General features: G+C 47.9%; 1 protein-coding gene across 5 annotated transcripts in view; it reads right to left on the bottom strand.

Annotated features, from left to right (window-relative positions):
- SPATA13 (spermatogenesis associated 13) overlaps nt 1-13325 on the bottom strand; it is a 217370-nt gene that overhangs the window by 58984 nt on the left and 145061 nt on the right. For all 5 annotated transcript variants that reach the window (XM_082859454.1, XM_082859451.1, XM_082859453.1 and 2 more), the window contains one exon: nt 11684-13249. In XM_082859454.1, the coding sequence (XP_082715580.1) occupies nt 11684-13090 (1407 nt within the window). In that variant the 5' untranslated portion in view covers nt 13091-13249. The remainder of the gene's footprint in view (nt 1-11683; nt 13250-13325) is intronic.

The raw sequence follows: 13325 nt of genomic DNA on the forward strand, positions 1-13325 counted from the left end.
TTTTATTCTTCAATTTGTTAATATGGTATACCACATTGATTGATTTGTGTATATTGAAGAATCCTTGCATCCCTGGGATAAATCCCACTTGATCATGGTGTATGATCCTTTTAATGTGCTGTTGGATTCTGTTTGCTAGTATTTTGTTGAGGATTTTTGCATCTATATTCATGAGTGATATTGGTCTGTAATTTTCTTTTTTTGTAGTATCTTTGTCTGGTTTTGGTATCAGGGTGATGGTGGCCTCGTAGAATGAGTTTGGGAGTGTTCCTCCCTCTGCTATATTTTGGAAGAGTTTCAGAAGGATGGGTGTTAGCTCTTCTCTAAATGTTTGACAGAATTCGCCTATGAAGCCATCTGGTCCTGGACTTTTGTTTGTTGGAAGATTTTTAATCACAGTTTCAATTTCATTACTTGTGATTGGTCTGTTTATATATTTATATTTCTTCCTGGTTCAGTCTTGGAAGGTTACACCTTTTTAAGAGTTTGTCCATTTCTTCCAGGTTGTCCATTTTATTGGCATAGAGTTGCTTGTAGTAGTCTCTTACGATGCTTTGTATTTCTGCAGTGTCCATTGTTAACTTCTCCTTTTTCATTTCTAATTTTATTGATTTAAGTCCTCTCCCTCTTTTTCTTGATGAGTCTGGCTAAAGGTTTCTCAATTTTATTTTTCTTCTCAAAGAGCCAGCTTTTAGTTTTATTGATGTTTGCTATTGTTTTCTTTGTTTGTATTTCATTTATCTCTGCTTTGATCTTTGATTTCTTTCCTTATAATAACTTTGGGTTTTGTTTGTTCTTCTTTCTCTAATTGCTTTAAGGTTAGGTTGTTTGAGAATTTTCTTGTTTCTTGAGGTAGGATTGTATTGCTATAAAATTCCCTCTTAGAACTGCTTTTACTGCATCCCATAGGTTTTGGGTCATCGTGTTTTCATCGTCATTTGTTTCTAGGTATTTTTTTATTTCCTCTTTGATATCTTCACTGATCTCTTGGTTATTTAGTAGTGTATTGTTTAGCCTCCATGTGTTTGCATTTTTTACAGATTTTTTTCCTGTAATTGATATCTAGTCTCATAGCGTTGTGGTTGGAAAAGATACTTGATACGATTTCAATTTTCTTAAATTTACCAAGGCTTGATTTGTGAACCAAAATATGATCTATCTTGGAGAATGTTCCATGAGCACTTCAGAAGAAAGTGTATTCTGCTGTTTTTAGATGGAATGTCCTATAAATATCAATTAAGTCCATCTTGTTTAATGTATCATTTAAAGCTTGTGTTTCCTTATTTATTTTCATTTTGGATGATCTGTCCATTGGTGAAACAGGGGTGTTAAAGTCCCCTACTATGATTGTGTTACTGTCGATTTCCCCTTTTATGGCTGTTAGCATTTGCCTTATGTAATGAGGTGCTCCTATGTTGGGTTCATAAATATTTACAATTGTTATATCTTCTTCTTGGATTGATCCCTTGATCATTATGTAGTGTCCTTCTTTGTCTCTTGTAATAGTCTTTATTTTAAAGTCATTTTGTCTGATATGAGAATTGCTATTCCAGCTTTCTTTTGGTTTCCATTTGCGTGGAATGTCTTTTTCCATCCCCTCACTTTCAGTCTGTATGTGTCCCTAGGTCTGAAGTGGGTCACTTGTAGATAGCATATATACGGGTCTTGTTTTTGTATCCATTCAGTCAGTCTATGTCTTTTGGTTAGAGCATTTAATCCATTTACATTTAAGGTAATTATTGATATGTATGTTCCTATTACCATTTTCTTATTTGCTTTGCATTTGTTATTGCAGGTTTTTTCCTTCTCTTGTGTATCCTGCCTAGAGAAGTTCCTTTAGCATTTGTTGTAAAGCTGGTTTGGTGGTACTGAATTCTCTTAGCTTTTGCTTGTCTGTAAAGGTTTTAATTTCTCCATCAAATCTGAATGAGATCCTTGCTGGGTCTAAACCTTTTTGAACATGAGACTTTGTTAACGCTGTTTGACTTCCTTTGTACAGAGAGGGAGAGGAATCAGGAGGAGGGGGAAAGGGACTTCCCTGGTGGTCCAGTGGTTAAGACTCTGAGCTTTCACTGCAGGGGGCGTGGCTTTGATCCCTGGTCGGGGAACTAAGATCCCGCTTGCCGCATGGCATGGCCAAAAAATAAAAGCTATCTAGAGATGACTTAAAGTATATGGGAGAATGTGAGTAGGTTATATGCAAATAATACACCACTGTATGTAAGGGATTTGAGCGTTCGTGGATTTTGGTATCTGTGAGGGGGAAAGGAGAAGGGGAAGCAGGGCCCAGCTTACTCTCTGTGGAGGACAATGAAGTATGATGTCTGTGTTCCCAGCATCAACGCATTTCAAGCCACGGCTGGCAGCACAAATATACAAATCAACAGCCCAGAATGTCTTTAGAATCAAGGAAACTAAGGGCCATTGGAGTAGAGTGCAGAATAGCATCTTCATAATCATGATGGCCTTTGTGTTCTAGCTGAGGAGGTCCCAGGTACCCAGTCGTCCCATGCTGGGCGCCCCTCAACGTTTCCCTCTCCCTCCCCAACCACAGCTACAGTTAATCTCAGGAGGAATCTAGTCCATCACGTCCCACGGAACAGTCTCCTAACGCTTCCTTGTCTCCAACCCATTCTCCATCCTACCACTAAAACACATCAGATCGCGGCTGGCTGTCACCCCAGAACAAACCCGGGGTCATTCAAAACCTCATCCAATGTGCCTTTCCAGCTCCGTCTTCACACGCAATTATTCACCAGCCACACCACACAACTCGCCTTTGCCACACACCACTTGAGGCAATTGGAAATGAGGGAAAGGCTGCTCCCGCTACGATACCTTTTTGCCCCTGTCAATCTGGAAATTTTATCCTTCAGCGTTCAGTTGAAATATCACCTCCTGCAGGAAAACTTCATCAATTCCCCTGGGCTCTGAGCTGTCTTTCCTGTGCCTCCGTTAAAACCACTGCAATATTTTTATAGCCTTGATTTATTTATCTGGGTGTCACATGACAGCAGCTACTTACATTCTTTCCAAATTATCCAATACCATTGTGACATCCCCGGAGTCCGCAGCCTGGGAAACGGGCAGTTTAAAAAGCTTCATGAATGGGTCAAGGGATGAATGGGTGACTGGTGGACAAAGGAGCAAATAAGTGAGCAGTTCTGGGTGGCAAGGAAGCTGTCCTCACCCTACATTTATACGTGATTTTATAAAAATGAACTTAAGTTATCACTTGAGGATAACTAAATATCTCAAAACCTATAACAATATCTTAGATCAGGAAATCAACCATCCCATTCCTGTCTCTTTCATAACCGATTCGAATTCCATGTACCCTGGAAACAAGCCGACTTCAATTTTCTTTCCCCCATTGTCAACAATCTTGTTTTAAAGTCTCCTATTTGGGACTTCCCTGGTGGCACAGTGGTTAACAATCTGCCTGCCAATGTAGCAGACACAGATTCGAGCCCTGGTCCAGGAAGATCGCACATGCCGCGGAGCAACTAAGCCCGTGCACCACAATTACCGAGCCTGCGCTCTAGAGCCCGCGAGCCACAACTACTGAGCCCACGCGCCACAACTACTGAAGCCCACACGCCTAGAGCCTGTGCTCCGCAATGAGAAGCCACCACAATGAGAAGCCCGCGCACCGCAACGAAGAGTAGCCCCCGCTCGCCGCAACTAGAGAAAGTCCACGTGCAGCAACGAAGACCCAATGCAGCCAAAAATAAATAAATAAGATAAAAATAAAATAAAGTCTCCTATTTGGTACCAGACACGTGAGGGGCAAGGTAATGCATCTTTTCTAACCAACAAGTTTTCTCTGCTGGCGACAGAGTGTAAAAGGAAAGATTTAGGCCTTTTCAAACGTCTCTCTTCCATATTTTAGGCTCAGTGGGAAGCATCACTGCATTGGGAGGAGAAAAGGGCCCGGGACGCAAAGACAGGAGGCAGTGGATGACGAGGGCGTGGTGACGGGAGGGTGGGAAAAGCACTCCAGAGGGAAGTCAGAGGAGGGAGGGCTTCGTGGGGACCCGCTGTTCCTTTCGGCAACACTCACTGACGTCAGATACTGTCACCCCCTCCTTTACACTTGAAAGCGTCCAGCCCATGAACCTGAGGAGTCAAGTAAACCCCGAGCCTGATTAGATCTGCTGTTCCCCAGGAGCGCTCTGGGTAGAGCTCCTGGGGCTGTGGGAACAGGGACCACCCCGGAGGGAAGGAAGACCACGGCGGCACCAAGGTGTTCCGTGAGAATTGAACGTGCGATGCTGCAAAAGATCTCGAGGATGTTTAGTTCAAAACCTGCAGTAGAAGAATTACAGATGGGGCTTCCCTGGTGGCGCAGTGGTTGAGAGTCCGCCTGCCGATGCAGGGGACACGGGTTCGTGCCCCGGTCCGGGAAGATCCCACATGCCGCGGAGCGGCTGGGCCCGTGAGCCATGGCCGCTGAGCCTGCGCGTCCGGAGCCTGTGCTCCGCAGCGGGAGAGGCCACAGCAGTGAGAGGCCCGCGTACCGCAAAAAAAAAAAAAAAAAAAAAGGCCTGGCTCCAGCCCCTGTGGGGCTTGGGAGGGGCCTGTAACCTCTCCAGGCCTCAGTTTATTCATTGTTTAAAAACAAAAACCCAAATCCAAAAATGCTGACCTCCTTGACAGGGTGGCTGCGAAGAATCTTTACTCACTGAAAAACCATCCGATGAACATGAGTGGTTGCCGCTGGTGCTCTCAGCTGTGAGAGCCAATGACATTTTAAAGTCCCACAGGGAGGCGGCAGAACTCCAGTCCCCGGCAGAGGGCGCAGCACTTTCTGATCAACAGAGTTTAGACCAAATTCCTTATTCCACCATTTACTTCTTGCTTGGAAGGTTTTAATTTCAGCCCTGGGGAACTGCTGTTTGTACTCTACAGAGATTCCTATCCGGTTAATAGAGTCCAATGAGAAAACCAGGACTACAAGTCATGTTTAACTCTTTCAGGGGTTAATGCCTCTCTTTCCTAAACCAAGAGTCAGCGGGGGTAGATGTGGAAGAGAAATGCCCAAACCTAACATACAGGTATCAGTACCTAGAGGCGCCTCGGCCTGGACAGCAGGTCTCAAGCTTCAGTGCCTGAGATATTTCCCTGGGTATAGTGTTAAAGGTCCAGATTACTGCTTCTGATTCAGTAGCGCCAGGTGGGGCTCAGGACCTGTGCCTTTACCTTGCAACCTGGGTGGTCCGATTCCAAACTGTGAGACACTCGGGCTACAAGATGGGAAGTAATTTGCAGAATTTAACTGGTTTGTACTGATGGGTCTGACCAAAGGCGGCAATTTTAACCAACAATGAATATGATAAAAGCTAATATTTATGCTTTATTGTTAATATTAATGATTACTAATATAGCCAATAGTATAACTTTAATTACAATATTTAACATGTAATGTAGTAATATTTTAATTTTAATTATAAAATTAATATAACTTTTATAATATTGTTTAATAATATATATAATAATATTATATGTAATATAATAATATAGTTTGTAATATGACAAGATAAACTATAAGATTAATAATAATGATATTAAGCTTAATAATATTCTACTATGTTCCAGGCACTGTGGTATGTATCTTATATGCATTATTTCATTTACTCCTGATAGCTATTATTACCTCCATTTTTAAAGAAATGAGGCTTAAATAAGTCAAGTATTTTTCTTAAGGACGTACAGCTGGTTAGCAGCAAAGCCAGGACTTGAACTTGGGCAGCGCTCCTACAAAGCCCGACTATTCTACACCGGAGAGCCTCCCCGCCACTGGGAAATGCCGGCATTGCTGGCTGGCAACCAATCCTGAGGCTCCCCCGCCCCCCATTCCTGAACTGGGGGCGACCCCCTGAAGTCCTCCCCTCAGCTTCACCGTGCTCCTCCTGAGTGACTGGAGCATTCTCATCGCCCTTGTGTCCTCACACTGTCCCTGGTGGGAGAAACAGGGGTAGCGTTCGGTTTATACAGGGACGTGTGACAAACTCTGCTGATGTGCTCCTGTCAACTCATGCCTACGGCCTTCCTTCTGACGGTCGTGGCAGACACATCAAAGTGAACATGTGTCACCGGGCCAGCGGGAAAGTAATTCCCAACCTCGGACACTCTTTCTTCTTGATTATCATAGGGAAGCTTAAGATGAGAAAAACAGAACACGAGAAAAACATATGCACTGCCATCAGTTTCTTAACCATCAGGCTCAAGTTTCCCGCAAAGAATACTGACACTACTTTTCTACATTCCATCACTTCATTAAGACTTTGTTACCCACCTTTGTTACCCACCAATTAAAACAAGGCACCAAATAAGCAAAAATACTAAAACTTTGACAAATACACTGTGATACTGGTTCATATCATTTAAGAATTTCATATACTTTAGAAAGCTTAAAATTCATAGCAAATATGATACAGTATATCATTTATACTTGACTACAAATGGTTATTACAGTAATTGCTATAAAAACTAGGCTCTTGTGCAGGTATATAGGTATACCTACAATTGGTGAATTTTGTCATGCAAATTATACCTCAAGAAAGCTCCTAAAAATCTTGGGCAGGTTTTCTAGGGTCACTACATTTACCTCTATGTAGGCAACCTCATCTTTCTGGAATTTCTAGGCTCTGTGAAACAGCTGTGGATAATTCTAACCTCCAGCAGAACTGTTTAAATCTCCCAAGTACCTATTTAAGTAACCTGGAGAGTAATGTCTAAGTAATCTGCAAAGAGTCAAAATTATGCAATATTTTCGTGTCTCTGATTAAATTACAGAAAAAACAGTGCCTCGGAACCATCATTATGTATGAAGTACCCTTGTGAGCATCGTAAAGCTCCGGAGGTCCTAATCCACGCTGAAAACAGGCCTGACTTAGCTCCTCCTGACCTGCTGGCGTGATGATTCCAGTACTAGAAGCTAGACAGAGGCTTTATTTTAGTGACAGTGTACCTGGTGATGCCACAGAAATACCCTCCTTTCTCAGAGGCAGCAGCAAAAGGTTGGCAGTGGTCCAGGGGCAGGCGCCCAGGCCGACAGCCCCAGGTGGGGATGGTGACCTTGGCGGGTCGAAGGCCCACGCAGGAATAACACTGCATCCGCAGAACTAGAGTCTCCCAGTCCAGCGCTCAATCGTCTCAACTGCGTAAGGCTGCGTAAGGCTGCGTACCGCGAGGGCTTGCGACGATGGTGAGGGCACGCGTCCCTGAGGAAGAAAGCTACAAGACCCTCAAACATTTGAGTGCTGGAGCCAACTGTAAGGGTCCCCTTGAGCTGCCATCGTGTTAGCGCAAGGGCTGGGTGAGGACCTAAGTTCAGCGCTGGTCCAGCGTCTTTGGGGCTTGATTCTGGGTCCCAACACAACAGTATCCTCTCCGTCGGCAGTCACCTTTGACTTCTCTTTCCGCCCAGACACTCCAATGCTAATTAAAAACATAACTGCAAAATCACTTTGGAATCAGCCCCTGCCCCATTTCCATGGCCTTAGTTCAGCGCTCATCACCGCTGGACTAGACTATCGAGGGACTCTGTCTGTCCCCAGGGCCGTCCCATCCCCAGCCTCTCTGTGTAGCCAGCCGCACTCTGTGGTCCCTGCCTCACACTCCTCTGGCTTTCCACAGCCTGCAAGGTCAAGTCCACACCCTGCGGGGCCCAGCGAGGTCCTTCCTAATCGTGCTGACGGGCCTCTCCAATCTCATCGCTCCCGCTCACCCAGCCACCCTGTCCAGCAATGAGCACAGCAGACTCCCCTCCTGTGGACACGCTACAGCAAAGCTGGGAGCTAAGGACTCCACGTGCATCGCTCTCTTAACCTTCCCGAAGACCCTGGGCAGCCTCTAGGCAGCCGGCAGCCACTCTTGCCACTTTACAGCGGAGGAAAGGAAGCTCAGGTCGCTCCCCTGGCTGAGTCCCGCCCCGTGTCCCACACCTCCCCCTCCCCACGCTTCCACCTGGACTGGAAGGCCCTGCCTCTCTCCCTCCATTGCCACCTGGTGCATCCCCATCCTGATCTCCTTCAAGACCCCACTCCGGCGTTTCCCCCTGCATCGTGCCCTCTTCACCCGGAGCTAAGAATCCTGTCTGTGTTGCTCCAAGGCGCCTAGTACATTCCTCCTGACACGTTAGTTATCACAATTACCCTTATATATCCCAATCTACCACTTGGACTTCGAGCCTATGAGAATAAGAGCCATTTGCTTTTTTTTTTTTTTTTGCGGTACGTGGGCCTCTCACTGCTGTGGCCTCTCCCGTTGCGGAGCACAGGCTCTGGACGCACAGGCTCAGCGGCCATGGTTCACGGGCCCAGCCGCTCTGTGGCATGTGGGATCTTCCCGGACCGAGGCACGAACCCGTGTCCCCTGCATTGGCAGGCGGACTCTCAACCACTGCGCCACCAGGGAAGCCCTCATTTGCTTTTTAACTCTTTCTTTTCCGTGTCTGGCACACCCAGGTAGGTAATAAACGAATGACAAGGTACGCTTTGTTTATTACGTGTTGTTTCACTCACTCTGTCCTTCCTCACATACTGGATTCCCTCCCCCATGTTTCAGAGCCTTGTTACCTCCAAGATCTCTGTGCCAATAAGTTCCTGACAGCTTTCCCTCCGGTCACCTTGCTACTTTTCTTCTTTACTGATGGTGAATTAACTTCTCCAACACACAGTTTTGAGCCTGGCCCTTCTCTATTCAGAAACATCTTTGATTCCTCAATGCTTATCAAGTAACGTACAGACTATCTGGAATCCAAGAGTCCATGATCTGAACCTAACAATTTCATCTTAACTGGGATGGTTCTGCAACATCAGATCAAACGGTTACATCCTGTTCTCTCAAACCACATAAAGTCGCTGTACATCTGACCACTGAAATGCCCCACCTTCCCCTCCATAACTACCTGCAGAAATCTCACCTTCTTCAAGTCAGATGTGATCACCCCTATTAAGCTTTCCTTGATTTGGGACGTGGGTAAGAACCACAACTCCTGTGAAATCCCGCCGCATTATGGCTTTACCTCTTTTGAGGAATTTAATCCATTCTTCATATTCTACTATGACTTAGATACATCTTGGGTAATCAGTAATCTTCCTCGACATCACCCACTATTCCTTAGAGCTACACCTGAGTGTCTTACACCTGGGAGGTACTCCAGAATTAGATGAGACGTGTTACTGAATAAACATGTAAATCTCACAATCCTCCAGAAGCCTGCAACAGGGTGAGTGTTAACAACCAGTTTTGGAAAAAACTGACCTTAACTGGCCACTGTCTGGAGAAGTCAGGTCAATCGAGGATGGAAAGATCATCAAATGGATAGTGACCAGCAGACAACGTCAGCCAGTGTGGACCGTCAGCCACGGTTTCCTTGGTTCTTACAAACCTCCAAGGCACAGAAAGCTCTCGCACATTCCACCTCTGAGAGGTTCAAGGGCTTTTGCCTAACGTGTGGCATCTTTTGGAAGGCAGAGCTGGGACCCCAACCAAACTAGAAACATTTACCCAAAGAAGACTTAAGCTCCCTGTAAAGGAGTTACAGTGGATTCTCATCACTTAAAAGAGCTTCATCTACGGTACCTGTCAGCACCACCAGGAACTACGGCCTGTGTCTGTACCTTTACAGGGCAACAGGTATAAACGCTCAGCTGCATTTCACAACCAAGTAACGATTTCAGTCTCGTTCCCCAGATCATCGTTGTTACAACAAAGTTTACCACTAGGTGGCAGGAGTACAACGCCAAGGAGGCTATTTTTGGACATTGTTAAACTGTGCAGTTTTTCAAAGATTTTGTCCCTTTTAGAGTAGTATGTTACAAATAAATGATTCTAAATTTAAAAAATTATTCTCCCTTATTGAAAATTTCATGATGCATATGCATCTTAAATAACATCATAATATACACAGATTTCAACTTTTTAAAATTCAACCATAACCACAGCTCTAAGTAGCTTTAAACATATAGGTGGAACCATACGCTCAATAAATTAAAAAATAACAGTGTACATTAAAATATAGTAAAGACTGTTATTTAGTTTTATGGGAGGCTATATAAGACTGATAAATACTGCTTCTAACCCATGAAGGTTGGAACTGTTGCATTTCGCAAGGTGCTTTTTGTTTTGTTTTGTTTGCACTTTGTTTCTAAATGTCAAAATAAAAGAGGACGTTTCAGATTATATTTTGCAAGTACTTCTCTGCAAGTAACACTAAATATTACCAATATATACAATGCAAACTGGGCAAAATCATCACTATATTTTCTCTTTCTGACATTTACTCTAAAAGCACAAGAGGAAGCTTGTTGTGCTACATGAGAATTTTGCGGAAATGAATGCAACCTAAAAATGTAATGAATATCTTCAAGAAAATCCGTAGAATTATCAACATGCATGCACTCTTAATAACTTGTGTCCTTCTGCTTTCTCTCTTTGGTGATCCCTTGTGGGTAGAAACTAAATGATATAAACTAAGAACAGCAAATATGCATATAAAAGTATGTAATGGTCAAAAATTACCCTGGGAAGTAACTAAGTTAGAAACTTAACTCTTGAATATGTTTAGTTAATACGTGCTCAGGAATAAAATATTTTAATGATTTTTTTTTTTTTTACTGATTTTGTTAAGCAGAAAATAAAATCTCCACCTTTAGCATAAAGAACCCTCTAGAACTAGGCAAATCCCTCTTTTGAAGGAGGAGGGGGGGTGTCCTGAACCACCAGTATGGCAGGACGGGGTGCCTGGTGTAAGGAATTACACTTCATCTCATCATCCAGGGAGAGGTGAAGCTCAGACCGGCTCAGGCCTTGATCAGTAACACAAACCAGAGCAGAGTCGGGAGTCCTTCCCACGGCTGACACCTAGTCCCGTGTCCTTACAACTGTTCCATGGACTTCTTTGGAAATATGCAAATGAGCAAGTGGTCATCAACATACAAGACCTCTGGAAGACAGACTGGCCGCCCCAGGTCTCCATGCAAACCCAGATCCAGAAAAGGTGAGGCAGCCTCCCTTCTCTGGCTACCCAGGGACCCATGAGGCAGATTTAGATCTCCTCTAAGTGATGCGTGGTAGGCTCTACCTTCTAAGACTCCCTGTAAAGCAAAGGTTAAAAACAGTCCAGAGGCTGCCTTGGCTTCCAAGTTTGCTGTATCGTTACTCATCTGCACGCAGCAAGGCAAAACTGAGGTCCTATCCAGGGATCGGTGGAAAGGAACCGCTGCAAGCACCAATTTATACCTGTGATACAGTCTAGGAACTTACGGAGAGAACAATTTGCAATATGGACACATGCATGCATCTATCTCCTCGGCTCTCAGCTCTGTAAGGGAATGCATTTATAAAGTGAAAATTACACAGTAAGGTTGCCCGGATTCTTGACAGGATATGAAAAGACCATTGCTCTTGGAGCCTTGACAGTTATTAGTGAATTCAATTCATGAGATGCTTATGTTCTACTCTAAAAATAAGTACATGCTACTTTAGATAAATAGGCTATTTTTAAATTAAAGTATGTAGTTACCAGTAAAAAATAAGTACAATAACCATCATAAAAATTCCTTTGAACCATCAACACTCAGGCGTCGACAGGTATCAAACTGCACGTTTCTAATTCAACTCCCGGGAAATAAAGCAGTGGCGGGTCACCAAGGATGTCCCGCTCGGCCCTTACCTCGTCCGTCTTTTCTTCTGGACAGTTCGTCCCCCCGAGGCTCTGCTGCGGGTGGCTGCCGGCGCCGGTGTTCTCACTGCCCAGGTCACAGGCGGTTTGCACCGCATCCTGGAAGGACCCGGGGCCTTGCTCCTTCTGGACGGGCCCCTCTGCCCTTTCCTCGCTGTCCACTGAACTCAGGGACAGCGCGCTGACGCTGTTGGTACACTTGGCAGGTGCTGCGTCGGGGCTCCGAGGGCTGGGGGGCTTGGGCGTGGTGGGCCTCGGAGGACCGAGAGGAGGCTCGGGCTCCACGGGAGACCGGTCGCCAGGGCCCGGTTCCTTGGAGCCTCTGTCCGACACCTCCCGGGCCGGGGGCCTGGAGGAAGAGCCGGGGGCGCGAGGAACGGCACCTCCGGCAGCCGCGTCACTGGCCGAGCCCCCAGCACCCGCCACGCCGGGGTCCTGGGGCTCCTCGCCCCTTCGCCCGCGCTCGGGGCCGGCGACCGCGCGGCGGGAGTAGTCGTCGTGCAGCCGGCTGTGCGGCCGCGGCCCGGGAGGGGCGCCCCCGGGGTCCCCCGGCCGGCCGGCCGCGCCGTCACCCACGAGCCGCAGCACCCGGGCCAGGTCCGGGGCCCGCAGCGGGCTCCTGCAGCGCCTGGGCCTCGCGGGGGCCCCGCCGGAGCTGTCGGAGTCCGCGGACGAGCCGCTCAGCGTCCTCCGCGGGGCCCCGCTCTCGGGCGCGCGCCGCAGCTCGGCCAGGTGCGAGGCCGACTTCCTCCGGAAGGAGCTCTTCTTGAGGAAGGTCAGGCTGTCCGTACTCTTGCTCCGCCTGCAGACGCCGTTCCTCTCGGGCTCCCGCGCCGGGGCCTCGCCCGCCGCGGGCTCCGGGGCGGGCGGCTCCGGGTCCAGGAGGCGAATGCGCCCCAGGCCGTAGGCGCGGCGGATGCTGCGGGACCGGGGAGCGCCGCGTGCGAAGCCGTCGTCGGGGTCCTCGGGGTCCGAGCCGTCGGACGCGAAGCCCGGCCCCGGGGGGCACCTGCCCGCGGGGGCTCCGGCCGCCACGCCGTTGGGGACCGCCTTGCCCACGTCACGTTCCTCGGCCCCCTCTTTGGCGGCGTCCCATCCCTCCCGATTCTGAATTCCCTGGAGGACCGAGGTCTTCAGTTTTTTGAAAGACCCCATTTTCCGGAAGGAGGCCAGGGCGTTCCACGTGGAGGAGCTGCCCACGAGGCCGGCGGGCCGGGGCCGCTCGGGGTCGGCGCGCGTCCTGTTCGCGCCGGCGGAGAAGAGGCGCAGGAGGCGGGCCGGGCTGAGCCGCGCCTCCCGTCGACACGCCGGGTAGGTCACCATGCCGGGGTCTTTGGAATCAGAGATGGGACCGGGGACCGCAGCTCCGCGCCCGTGGCCGTTCTGGGCCGTGGTCATGGTCTGGGGTCCGGGAGCCCGCGGGCACAGGGCAGCGCGGTTCAGACCCACGCGCGCCTCCGTGTCCCCCGGCTCCTCGCGCACGCCTTCCTCCCAGAGGCCGCCGGCCTGGCCTTCCCGCCTGCCGTGCACATCGGACTCCGCGGTCGTGGTCACCGCCTGCAGCGGAAAACAAAGCAGGGAGTTAGCCGTCTGCCCCCAGAAGAGCCTCCCTCTATCAACGGGGGCTCATCTA

The sequence above is a fragment of the Leucopleurus acutus genome, assembly GCF_964270905.1.
Source record: "Leucopleurus acutus genome assembly, chromosome: 18".
Lineage (NCBI taxonomy): Eukaryota > Metazoa > Chordata > Mammalia > Artiodactyla > Delphinidae > Leucopleurus > Leucopleurus acutus.